At 41.3% G+C, this 13,955-nt stretch overlaps 1 protein-coding gene across 1 annotated transcript; it reads left to right on the plus strand.

The window, feature by feature from the left end:
* The first annotated feature begins 4,861 nt into the window (after window positions 1-4,861).
* Window positions 4,862-11,488, plus strand: DBX1 (developing brain homeobox 1). The gene is made up of 4 exons (XM_058167250.1): window positions 4,862-5,237; window positions 5,824-5,925; window positions 8,443-8,642; window positions 11,099-11,488. Exons 1-4 carry the CDS (start codon window positions 4,862-4,864, stop codon window positions 11,486-11,488), a joined length of 1,068 nt encoding a protein of 355 aa, XP_058023233.1.
* The last annotated feature ends 2,467 nt before the right edge of the window (window positions 11,489-13,955 follow it).

Here is a 13,955-nt window from a genome sequence, read left to right on the forward strand (position 1 = left end):
AGCTGAGGTTAAAGGGCGAATTATTTAAAGTTGAGCCGCTGGATAAAACCCTCGGTGCCAAAATCGCAGTTGACCTTAGTGCCCATAAAGACAATCCTGTTAGACTCCAGTTATTATTTTAAAAAAATAAAAATCCTACAGTGTCTACCTCACTTGCTGAATGAAGTTCCTGGGTTCCAGCAGAACTCGCCTTCCAACTTTGTGGGTGCCTGCTGTCAGGTTTTGACTCCTGGTGACTGCCTGGACAAGTCCCTTCAAGGTAGTCTTGGCAAGGTTTGCCATTGCCTTTTTCTCAGGGCTGAGAGGAAGTGACTCGCCTAAAGTCACCCAGTTCAGAGGTCTCCAACCTTGGTCCCTTTAAGACTTGTGGACTTCAACTCCTAGAGTTCTTCAGCCAGCTTTGCTCTGGGAGTTGAAGTCCACAAGTCTTAAAGGGACCAAGGTTGGAGACCCCTGACCCAGTTGTCTTTGTGCCTAAAACAGGACTAATACTCATGGCCTCCTGGTTTCTCCTGTGGTGCCTTAGCCAATACACCAAACTGCAACTCCCTACCAAAGCATGCCTCAACAGAGCCTTGGTTGTGTACCTAGAATTGAGTTAAAGCAAGGCACATTTGCAACCACTTACCTAGAGAGATTCCAGATTAATGTCCTACAGTTAAAGATAGCTGCTTTCTTGGTATGATCCCAGTTCTCTCAGTACTTTTCTCAATTTTTCTATTGAGGGGAAACATGAAGGCTGAAATTTCTCTTCCCTTTTTAATATAATAGAATAGAATTTTTTATTGGCAAAGTGTGATTGGACATACAAGAAATTTGTCTCTGATGCATAAGTTCTTAGTGTACATACAAGGAACAAGTGATAAATCATTATAACTATCATCATAAAATATATTCATCATAAATCATATTCATCATAAATCATAAGATTCAACATTTAGTGATAGTCATGGGATAGTAAATAGGCAATCAGCATAAATTATACTAGGATACTAAATAAAACAATATAAATTGTAAGATATAAGCAACAAAGTTATAGTCATAAGAAGATAAGGTAACAGGAAAGATGAGAAGTCCTATTAGGTAGTTTGACAGTTGTGGGAATTAGTTGTTTAGCAGAGTGATGGCATGGGAGGGGGGGAAACTATCCTTGTGTCTCATTGTTTTGGCATGAAATGCCCTATAGTCCTAGAGAAAAGAAGCTGAAACAGTTTATGTCCAGGATGTGAGGGGTCTGTAGATATTTTCACAGCTTTCTTTCTGGCTCATGCAGTATACAGGTCCACAAGAGAAGGCAGGCTGGTAGCAATTGTCTTTTTCTGCAGTTCTATCTATCTGCTGAAGTCTGTATCTGTCTTGGCAAATGACAGACTCAATAATTCCTTTGTAGAATTGTATCAGCAGCTCTTCAGGCAGTCTGAGCTTTCTGAGTTGGCGCAGGAAGTGTTTCCTTTGTTGATGACATTTTTATGTTAGGTTTCCATTTTAAGTTTTGAGATATTATAGAAACTTGAAGGTCTCTACAGTTGATACTGTGTTGTCTTGTTTTGTAAGAGATGGTAGAATAGGAGGGCTTCTCCTAAAATCTACTATCATTTCTATCTTGAAACTCAGCTTTTAGAGGCAACCAGAAAGTCCCACCTTTAAGTTTCTTAAAAATCTCAGATTTCAGTTCTATGCAGAAACAAGCCGTGATACTAAAACAAGTTTGATGTGTTTCTTTCCTACCTGCAGATTAAATGGACAAGGTTCCATATGACTGGAGGGCTAGGAATTTATTTACATGGGAAGAGAAGCCTTCAGTTCAGAACCATAGAGGTCTGAAAAGCCTAAAGACAGAATGTGAATGTCTCTTGGAACACCTCTCTGCAGATACCCAGTATCACTTTCTTCTGCTGCTGCTATTTTCAGATCATTGAAATCACCAGCTCAGTACTTACAGAGTAATGTAAAGCTTCCCCCAAGCAAATGCCTACAACTTTTCCACCTTATTATTTTTTTTTGGGTGGGGGAGACCTGGTGGGATAAACTCACTATCAGACTGAGGCAAAATTTTTCTTTTTCTTTTTCACTTGGTGATTTTGTAAGAATTATTTCAAACTTCCAAGTCAAAGAAAAGTATCCCAACACAACCCCTGGTCTTCTGCAAGAAATTCAGTTCAAATTTCAATGTGCCTGTTCAATCCACATTGGCTTTCTTTGTGCACATTTAAATTCCCTTTCTCTTTAAACTAAGGGACAACAGATTTAATGCACAGAAAGCATCCCTTAAATAGGAAATCATTCTATGGTTTCCTTTCGGGTTGCACTATTTTTTTAAAGCTCTACAGCCACCCATCCGGAGAAGGGGAGTTGATTTGGAGTGGGGGGGGGGGAGAGAGCAAGGGGTGGAATAGTCTTTCCTTGACTAATTCCCTTTGCCTTTTCTCAAATAACTTTTTGATTTGAGTCAAGGGAGAGGTTGAACAGGCGTTCTTTCTCCTCCTAATGTGATATAAATCGCCAATGCACTTTCAGTTTTCTTCCCCCCCCCCACCCCCCCAGCCCATGCCTTTCTCTCTCTTTCCTTTGAATGGTTAAAGCACCGACATGGAGATCATGACCATTAAAAAAAAATTCCTATTGGAGAAATAAAGCTGGTTAATAAGATTTTTGGGAGGGAGAAAGCTTTGTGTTCCCAAGTAAAAAAGGGAGGAAAAGTGTGTGTGTGTGGCGAAGGGAGAACAGCTGAAGGTGACAGTTACTTCATGCTTAATAGGATCAGGGCTGCTTGCCTTGGGCTGCACGCTTCTGCTGGCTAAAAGTTCACCCCAGAAAAGGATGAATTGGGGGATTTTAAAAAAATACAAAGTTTTTAACACATCTGTTACTTTTTTGCAAAGGAAGGGGTTTTTTAAGCCTGTGATTCCATGCAATGTTCATTACTTTCCCTTTCCCTTGCTCTGCACATTTTTCTCCTTTCTCCTCCTCTTATCACCACCAATTCCTCCTCCTCCTTGTTTTAAGGGAATGATCCCCTGCTGTGCAGGAGACTTCTTTAGCTAGTTAGAAAGAAAAGGTGCTTTTAGAAAGTTTGCTTTAAAAAGTCATTTAAAACCCGAGATAAGCCAAGTTAACTTTTAGACTTGAGTAACAGGTGTGCTGCAAATCTATGCATGTTGCATTTTGACATAAAACTAACATCCCTGTTTGTTCAATGCTTATTCCAGGGAGGTGTGGGCCAAGGTTCCAGCTATATTTTTGTGGGGATTGTCTGTGCTTAAAAACATCCAGTGTTGAAAACCATCACTCTGTGTAAGGATTTAAGCCAATTTGGTCCAGTTAATCTGAAGCAATTCAAGCAGTGGGATTTGAACGTCACTGGAAATAACTTACCTTAAATAACAGAATATTGTAAATTATGTAGGTGTGGAGTTCAAACCAGCTAAAAATATTCTTTCAGTTTTGTTTTTGCCTCAAATCCATTTAAGTACAATTATGCTCCATATTTTTTAATGTTACATGTTGGAGGTAAAGTTAAATGCAGCCTATTTTCTTTCTTTTTTTAAGGCCTATTATTGTTATTGGCACCACTGGAACATCATCAGGATCAAATCATCAAGAAGAAAATTTATTGATGTCACAGCTGACACTGACTTGAAGGCCCTGATTTTTATTGGCCTTTATTCAATAACAAAAACAGGAATCATGAAATAATGTTTTGAGCATTTAAAAACGGTGAATTTTCACTTTTCAAAGTTCAAATAGGAATAAGCTATTGGAGGTTTTACTCATGCTCAGAATTTTTATTATATTTTAAGCCATTGTTACTGTGGAGTTGACTCAGATGACAACAGATTTATGTTCTGGAATTTTTTCCCAAAGCTAGGAAAACTATGGTAATATTAGAGCTGCAACCACTGTCTTTGCAACAACACTTTTCAGTTTAACAACTGGTTGCAGCTCAGGAACCTAGGCCCTAGAGCTAGACAAAGGAACACAGACCTGATAAACCACTAGTTCCTACTTCAAACCTCCTTTTTTATCCACAGTAGAAAGCTGATTTCATCCTGCCTCTTTTGTATTCTCCATCCTTTAGAAAGTGTCAGAATAAGATAATATGAATATATCGTCTAATTTCCTTAGCCTAAGCGAAAAGGAAAACAGCGACTGAATGCAAATAAATGTAGTGTTCTGCTTTTCTTGAATAACCCCCCCCCCACCCCTTTCCCTTTGGAGGTGAGATGTCTTTGGAAACTTTTTAAAAAGGCATTTAATCCCCCCCTCTCTTCTCCTTCCTCCCTCCACCCCGTTTGTGTGTGTGTGTGTGTGTGGTGCGTCCGCGCGCGCGGCGCTTCGGATCGACACCCTGCCGCCGGCCGCCTTTGGAGCGACAGCTTTCCCAATGAGGCGGTCAATATGCAAAATTGATGACCGCACCTTCTTTGTGGCGGCCCATTGTGCGCGGGTTGCTTATGAAGGCTAATCCAATCATAAATTGCACCCCCGGACCAATGAGGGAGCCCCGAGCGCCCGATGAATGAAACTCAAGTGGAGCACCCCATTGTTAGAGCTGTCACTTTTGAAAGCGCCTCGCCGGCGCTGACCACTATAAAACCCACCGCAGCGGAGGAAGGGCCAGGAGACCCCCGGCCGACTCGCGAGGTGGATCTCTGCCGAAGAGGGTGGCCGGTCGGGAAGGCAAGGATAGGAGGAAGAAGGGGGGGGGAGGGACAGAGAACCCAAGCACCGCGTGACTATTATTAGTATTTGTAAGCCAGGTCTTCCCTCCGTTTCTCGGCACAGAGCGCTCTTCTCTCCACCCTCGCCCGCCTGCCTGCCTGCCTGCCTGCAGCTCTTGGCGCGCGCTCTTGCCCGGGCCATGATGTTCCCAAGCCTGCTCGCGCCTCCCGCCGTCTACCCGAGTCTCTTGCGACCGACTCCGACTCTCACGTTGCCTCAGACGCTGCAATCCGCCTTCTCCGGCCCCTCCGGCTTCTTGGTGGAAGATCTCCTGAGGATCGGCCGGCCGGCAGGTTATCCACCCCGAGGAAGCACCCCGACGCCCAGCTTGTCTCCCCCAGTTGCCGGCGTCGGGGCAGCCAGGACCGAAGCTGCGAGCTCAGCCGAGCTGGCGACTGCTGATCCCTCCGGCGCCAAGACCGGCTGCTCCGCCCGCTCGTCGATCTCTTCCAGCGGGGACGCCACTTTCCTGAAGTTCGGAGTCAACGCCATCCTGTCCTCCCCTCCGCGGACAGGTAAGCGGACAGTGCCTCGTCAACGGCGCCCTCCTCGCTAACCGGTTTTCCCCTTACCCTTTGCAAAGATTGTCGGGAAAGTGGGGGTGGGGGGAGGGACGGAGAAACCAGGTGGGTGGTAAATGGAGCCGAAGGGCGAAGATCTCTTGCTCGTCGGACGCCTCCTCCAAGAGGGAGGTAGAAGGAGGGACTGGCAGAGTGGCGCGTCATCAACCAGGTGGGACTGGGACGCGTAACGAGAACCCGGTACCACCAAAGGGGGCAGGCGCGTTTGTGACTCCGCAAGCGCGTCCTCCCGCTCAAAATGAATCAGACCCAGGGTGAATATTAGGGGAAGAGAATCCAGGACCAGATAAAAATCTGCCAAGGGTCCCGAAAACCAGTCGCCCGAATCGTTCCTCTCCTGGTTCCCGCCAGAACTTCGCGGGCTGGCCAGTAAAGGAAGCGGGATCCAATCCGTTGGTGAACCTGAAGAGCAGTTTAGATCTTAGTGTTTCGCTCGCTTCTGCAGGAGAGCGAAAAAATGTGGGGCTTCCCACTTGAGACGCTCTTCGAGTCTTTGCTAAACCTCCTTTTCTTTCCCCAGAGTCTTCTCCTGCGCTGATCCAGAACGTCCCCGTCAAGACCTTTTCCTTCCCTTACTTCGAAGGCTCCTTCCAACCTTTTATTAGGTCGTCTTATTTCCCAGGTAGGTTTCGGGACGGGCGGAAGAGGCTTCCTCAACAGCCCATCCCTGCTTTCCCTGCTCTCTTCGACTGTCATATCTAGTAGCCTTGGGGGGCGGGGGGAAAGTTTAAATACCAGTTTATGGCAGTGGGTCTTCCTAGTCGGGCTTCAACCTGGTGTAAGCTGGCCCTGCTGCGTTTGAACCTCCTGGATTCCTGCCACAAAGTCTTGGCTTGAAGCTATTCCCTTCGTTGTGGGCATTTCTTGAAATCGCCCCCTTTTCTCCCTTGGGGGGATGGGGAGGGGAGAGGAGAAGAGGGGAGGACGGGCCTTCGGTTCAGAGGTTGGACGGGGTACAACATTCAAGAATCAGTCGCGCCAATTTGATGCCCTATTTAGCACAAGCGGCGACTGCGTGACATTTTCCTTCCCAATTCTTCCCGCTCCCTACCCCCCCGCCTTTCTCCGGCACTGCAAATTAGCCGGGGATGGTCACGGTCCAAGTGTGAGGCGCTTGATTTCTGACTGAGCTGCTGCCGGCCTTCCTTTTGGGGCGGCAGTTTTCCCACAGAGTCGCGGCTTTTTCGCCCGGTCGTCAACAAAAGTTTCAGCACCATGACCAATTTGGTCAGCTCCCTCCGGGCAGCCACACACAGACCTGGCGCTGACTCTGCCGTGCTGCTGATAGACATTTACCAGCCATGGGCTAATTTCTCATTAAGGGTCATTCGCTTTGCCAACGGTTTCACAAGACCTCATGGGGAGTTCCCTTGTTTGGGCCCTTCGGTGTGGCCGAAGCCAACCATCTTCAACCCCCTCTTCTCCAAAAAGTTTGCTTCGGCTGAATTGTTACATCAAAGAAGGCTTGGAATGGAGGAGGGGTTTGTGCCTCTGCAGAATAAGGCTAAAGGAAATAGAGCAAAACATTATCTATATACGTTCAACTGAGAACTGAACAATTTGCCCTATTCTTAATGTTGCTGGACCAATGCAGCTCATTTTTTTCATTAAAAAAAAGGGGGGGGATATACACAGAGAGCAGCTAAGACTGTAGCAAAGCAACTAATCAGTACTTGGAAAGGAAGTCATTGAGAATTCACCAATAAGTCCCTTGCCATCTCGCCCAAGGATTTTTTTTAAAGATTGGAATATCTCAAAGAAATGTCTAGAGAGATGTTCCAGAAGCGATATATAAACATAACCATCCTTTCTGAAGAATTCTAACCTGTTTGGATTTTCCAACTTCATTTGTAATTAGAGACACACATATAAAGAGAGCAATAGAAAGGGAGGGTGAAGTACCAGATCATTCTCATATGTTCCATATTACACTTCAGTCTTACAAGAAGAGGTCATAAAGTTGCAGAAAATTCTGTATTCACAATAAACTAGTTAAATAGCTAAATCAAATAAACTTCAGATCTTAGTTTTGGAACTGAGTAAAATCACAACTAAAAATAACAGCGTTAATAAATATTGCTTCAACTGCATATATTCTGTTCCAAAAGCCAAGAGCTCTTCCATTCATTCTCTTGATAATAGAATGTGCTTCCTTTCTCCAGTCCTTGAATGGCCCAACAAAAACAACTTGAGCTTTATATATAGCTTTTCATGTTCATTTAATGAAAATGATTTGGGGAAAGAGAAGGCTGTGTCATCAGTATTCTCCCCAAGCAGCTTGGCATGCAGTTGTGTTTAGTTTGAAAGTGTAAATCTCTTTTGTTCAAATAATATATGGCTTTAGCTGCTTGTCCTCAGTCTTTTTCTGTTAGTTCATTACTACACAATTACTATTCACGCTTCATTAGAATCTCTGTTTCTCTTTGGGAGTTTTTCTTTCCACTTAAAGGCAAAACTCTGCCCTTTTTATCATACCAATCCCATTGGGAACCAGTCAATGTGCTAATTAGCTGTTACTTTTCATGTCTCCAGAATGAATTCTACAAGTTTTGTAAGGAAGAGGGAGGAAAGATTCATATTTTTTTTTAAAAAAAGAGGATGAATACCTATTGACCACAACTTTTATGTAAAAACGAAGGCTTTGTTCTAGCTTTAAAAGAAGTCCCTTATTTTATTTTGGATGTAATGATGTGTGTGGTATACTTCTAAAAAAAAAATCTTCTAATAAAAGTAACTTTTAAAAATACCCTTTTTTTTAGCTCTTTTGTTTTCTTTCCTGTCCTCATATCTTTGGATTTGGTAACAAAACAAGCTAGCTGTAAATTCATTGACAGGGTCTATGAAATGGAATCCAGTTACATTTACTGAAGGAAGAGCAAGTCTGTTGCATGAATTCAGATTAGTAGTTGTGCTCTCCTGGATCTAGTTAAGTCTGTGTAAAGAAAAAGAGAAGGAAGTCACAATAAGAGACAAGGAAAAAACTAAAGATAGTGGCCATATCTTTAGGCATGCAAATCACAGGGAGATAATTTGAATAGAATATAGATGCCCTCTTTGGGAAAAGGGATAGCCTTGACTCCATTTTTTTTCCAGCTGATTTTGCCAATAATGTTGCTGCTTTTTTTTTTTTTTCTCACAGCCTCCTCGGTGGTGCCTATCCCTGGGACATTCTCTTGGCCCCTGGCTGCTCGAGGGAAACCTCGCCGTGGGATGCTCCGTAGGGCAGTTTTCTCAGATGTGCAACGAAAAGCCCTGGAGAAAATGTTTCAGAAACAGAAATACATCAGCAAACCAGACAGGAAAAAACTGGCCGCTAAACTGGGCCTGAAAGATTCCCAGGTAATTCTTTATCCCGCTGTCCAGTCATATGAACTGGTTAATAATCTATAGGCAGTTGGTGAGTTGTTTCTTAATTTACAGCCTAAACCACCCAATGACAATAAGCAACAAATAATCAATCACATTTGGCCTGGGGTAAGATGGAAACCCAGCTGGTGAAGTTAGTTTATTATTCGATGTGTTGTGTGAAACCAGAAATGAGTGAATGGAACAACAGCTCTGCTGCCAATACAGATGGAGATTAACAGAGTTGGAAGGGACCTTGTAGGTCATCTAGTCCAACCCTACCGCCCAAGCAACACCATTTCTGATAGATGGCAGTCCAGTCGCTTCTTGAAAGCTTGGGATTTGAAATTAATGTAAAATAAAGCATCCAGGGGAATACTAAGCAATACAAGTGCAGCATGCCCGTAGCATACCGAAAATTGAAGGTATTTATATAATCCCATAAAATCCTTAAGCAAGGCTAGTATGATCAAACTTTTCAAATGAGGACAGCAGAGAATTTAGGATGAGAATAGTTATCTAATTAAATAAATAGTTTTAAAAATAATTGAGCCATAGAAAAGATGCTTGCCCTCTCTCTTTCCACTCAGATTCCTACCCTGGATTTGGGGTCTTGCTTTCTTATTTTAGAAAATCAATGGGATCATTATAAGTGGATCCTATCCCTAAGGTGAACTGTAAGATGAATTTAGATAAAAAAAGGAGCCAAGAACCTGAGATCTTATGAATTAAGTGTCCCAGCATTCCATATCCTTATCTGAAAAAGGTGGGGCTATGGGTATTAGAATCACAGAGATAAAGATAAAAGCAGAATTGCAGGGGACTATTTCAATTAGAGAATGTTCTAATGTCCAGTTTTAGTTGACAACAGTTATTACTGAATATTACAGATGAATATTGGTTGTAGATGATGATTTGGAATTATGGAAATGAGTCCAAAATATTTACAGGGCATCAAGTCGCCAGCTCAGATTGTTCCTCATCTTCATACAAGGTTGAGAATTCAGCCCAGCTAATGTTCAAAATATTAAAAATAAGAGAGTAAATAAAGATGGAGGGGGAAAAAGCTGCAAAGAATATATTTCAGTAAATGTGGAGGAGCTGTGGGTAAATTCTTCCCTCTGTGTAAGAAAAGGTCAGGCAAATAATTACTTCCCATTAGATTTAAAATCCAAGGAACTTCTTCAATATTATGATAACTTCAAGAAAGTCTCCTGAAAACCCAAAGTAATGTGAGGAAAAGATATGGGATAAGAATTTCATGAATCACCTTGGATCTTTTTATGACGTAAAATTCAATTTTTATCAACAAGTCATTGAGACATGATCATAAAATAATTCTTATGTCGGTCTAAAATTATAACCTATTAGTGAGGTGTTACAATCAAATTAGTCTACTTTGTCAGCTCTGATGAGAAAGTACATTGAATTAGGCAATCTGGAGGAAATCAGAAAAATTGCCATGGTACCTTTTATATCTATTAATCAGTTCTACTATAAGTTTCTTGTCTTTATTTTACATTTTTATTTAAGTGTGGCAAAATATTCTCTTCACTTTTTATCTCCATTTTTAATTTTGTTACAATCCATTTTCTACAATAAATTATTTTAATCTTTTCAAATGTGTTTGAATATGGATTTTTTTAAAAATTCTTAAAAATTAATGTACTTATACAACACTATTCCCATATTTTATATATATTCTGCCCATTATATTTATCTATATTTATAACTTTCCTTCACTTATTATTTTCTTATAAGTGATATGTTTCTTTAATTGAAAAGAAGAGAAACTAGATTTTATTACATGTCAAGTTCCTGCCACCTTTAGCAAGGCTACATGCCTGGAGAGCCAAATAATGGTCAGGCCTGTTACAGAGTACCATTAAAAATCTATAATATAAAAATCTTATATTTAACAATGAGATGTGAATTTTTAGACCACACTGATGATTCTGGAGGAATTCTATAGATTTCTGCAGCACTTTGTTTATATTGTAGATTAGATTCAGATCTTTTTATGCTGCTTTTATTATTTTTATAAATCCCTCAAAGTGAGGAACATACCCAATACTTCTTTCTCCTCCTGTTTTTCTCATAACAACAATCCTCTGAGATAAGTTAGGCTGAAAATGACTGCCTCAAAGTCACCCAGCTGGCTTTCATGCCTAACTCACAGACTCCTGATTTCTAGTCTAGTGCCTTAACCACTAGACCAAACTATAAAATTATCTTCGACGTGTTTTGAAGTTAAAATCTCCCCAAATGCATTCATTTGTATCCATTTTCCACACTGCACTATTGTATATGGACTTATTGGAGCTTTGAAAGAAGGGAAGGAACGCAGTTTTTGAAAGTTTTTTTTAGCCTCAAGAAAAGCATTTCAAGGTTGATGCAAGTCAGGTGTGTGGTTATCTTGATCTACTTTCTTGTATATTTGAAAATTCTAGGTAAAGATCTGGTTCCAAAACAGAAGAATGAAATGGAGAAACTCCAAAGAGAGAGAACTCCTGTCATCCGGTGGCTGCCGGGAACAAACCTTACCCACAAAGTTCAACCCTCACCCAGACCTCAGTGATGTGGGCAAGAAGGGCATTGGGGAAGAAGAGGAGGAAGCAGCAGCACTTCCCCCATTGTACCCAGTGAGCCCAAGACATTCTTTAGCTTACCACCAGTCCACAGATCACACACATCAGAGAGACAGGTTGGATTCCCAGATGCTCCCCTCCCCCACACATTCCAGCAGTCCCAGTAAACCATCAGACTTTTCAGACTCGGAAGAAGAGGAAGAGGAAGAAGGGGAGGAGGAGGAGGAGGAAGAGGAAATCACAGTTTCGTAGAGACCTTCTCCTTATGAAAAAAAAAAAGAAAGAGGACATTGAGGGGGTTGTACATAAATTAAGGGCTATTTGATTGAAGAGGTAATGCCTTTCCACATCCATGCATTTCATACGGAAAAATGCAACACTCACCATTCATCTACAAGACTTCTGCATGGCTATCCAAGATGTGAAGCCTTAGCTGTTATAATCTAATTAGGTTTCGTCTAATCAGCCAGCGTTCTTATTTAAAAATCTATTTGTTTTTTAAGTCTATATGGCTACAGCATAGAAAAAACATGTCAATTGTAGCTTGTGTTACAAATAATAGTAGGGACTGTTATTTCAAGGAAGGATTGGGTTGATTAACAATTTTCCTTGTAAGGAAGTGTGTGTGTGTGTGTGTGTGTGTGTGTGTGTGTAGGCACATGTGTAGGTGTTGGCCAAGTTGGCTGAGAACAATAAGGAAAGGAATCCAACATTTCTGGACTGGATCAAGTTGGAGAAACTAACTTAGTGACTTGACTACCATGCCAAACTGCTGTGTCGCCAGGGATAAATTATTGACAATATACTGTTCACGTGACAATACTTTTGGTCTCTCTCATCCACCAGCCTTTTCCACCTATTTTCCTTAATTTTTTCCCCAAGTATAAACATTTATTTGTAAATATCACAGATATTTCTACCATTAAACTTTCCACCCCTCTTCCTGAGGTCTTCCATCTTTGTGCTATTAAACATGTATATGTGGGCATAAGGACACAGGTTTGCCTCTTTGATTTTTTTTTTAGTCAAATTTTGCTGTCTTTGCACAGCAGATATGAACTGTACACTATTTTGTATATTCATGTTGTAGGGATATTTTATAGCAAGGCTATTGTATGTTTACAGATTAAGAAGAAAGCTTTGTATATTTGATTGTATATGGTGGGAAAGGAGGATGTTGAATGTATATGTGTGTTTTTGTAATTTTTTTAAACCCTAAGGGGAGCTTAGATTTTTAGCTATGTAACTTATATAAAATGTTATTTTGTATTCTTATTGTGTACAGATTTAAATATGTATATTTTACAAATGAAGCAAAGGACCTTTTAAATAGTCTGCAAGGCTGAAATGTTTTTATTGCATTGGAGTGTTTTTTTGAAAGCATTTATATCCTGTTATTTATGAAGAATTTGCAGTAAGGTGTTTCCAGACACGACCCACTGGAGTCTGCTGTGTTGAAACTTTGCAAATCAGTAAAAGTTATCTTATGTGTCTCCAATGCCAATTTACTTTTACAAGCATAGGAAAGTTACTGAGTAATTATTGGGTGTCAGCTGGAAATTGACTACTTTATTCAATTTTGAATAAACTGTCTGAAAACAGTAGAAGGAGGGATGAGAAGCTTGAAGGCCACAACATTCTTGTGTCCATAAATGCCACTATCTGTAGTTTATCTGTAGTTACTCCTAGGATGCTGTTACCTTTTATATGCACACATTCCATTCCACAGATTTAAGAAGTGAAATCATTGTCTGCTCTTTACCTATGTGAGGACTTCTATCCTTTTCTATGAGATAATCGGCTTCAGCAAGAGGGCCTCAGTTAGGAAGATTGCTGGTGGCATGTGAAATGTCAAATATTAGTTTACTATTAGATTGATTTTACAAAACAGTAGTTTCCACCACTGTCCTATGACGCAACAAATAAGCCGAAGACATTAATCAAATGAATAATCAATACCGTCAACATTATTCCGTGATAGTGTCAATTACAGTGCTGGAACAAAAGAAACTTCAGGGTCAAAAGTTTTTAATTCAAACAAATCCTAATTGGATCTCAGTTTTCTGATTAAAACAGCGGTTCTCAACCTGTGGGTCGGGACCCTGTTGGGGGTCGAATGACGATTTGTTAGGGGTCGCCTAAGACCATCGGAAATATGGGAAGTATACTTGCAAGTTGAAGACTCGCGCTCCAATGGTTGACTCCACAAGCCAGCTGCAGGCTCTTCAAATCGTTAGCCAAATTCGGCTTCAGGCGCGATAAATTAAAAAAGAGAGAAATCTTTGCGCTGATGTCTCCCTCTCAAGCCAGCTGCAATCACTCCCAATCGCTAGCCTAATCTGGCTTCAGGCGCGATAAACTTAATAGGGGAGGAGTCTCCGCTTTAATGCCTCCGTCCTCAAGGCAATTGCAAGCAGTTCAGATCGCTAGCCAATACGGCTTCAGGCGCGATAAATTCAAAACGGAAATAATTTCATGGTTGGGGAAGCCGCATTGTGGGGAATTGTATTAAAGGGGTCGCAGCACTATAAAGGTTGAGAATCACTGGATTAAAACCTAGGGCTGTGCAAAGGTTGGAGGCAATGGTGGAATTCAACCAAACTTCAGCTGAAAGCAAATGTGTGAACCAAAGTAGGAATCCTCCTTTGAAGCAATATATGGGATCAGTGGCCTTCATAAATTCGTGCCTTTTGAAATTCTTGCACACTTTTTTAGTTAC

This window comes from Ahaetulla prasina, chromosome 1 (assembly GCF_028640845.1).
Source record: "Ahaetulla prasina isolate Xishuangbanna chromosome 1, ASM2864084v1, whole genome shotgun sequence".
NCBI classification, from domain to species: Eukaryota; Metazoa; Chordata; class Lepidosauria; order Squamata; family Colubridae; genus Ahaetulla; species Ahaetulla prasina.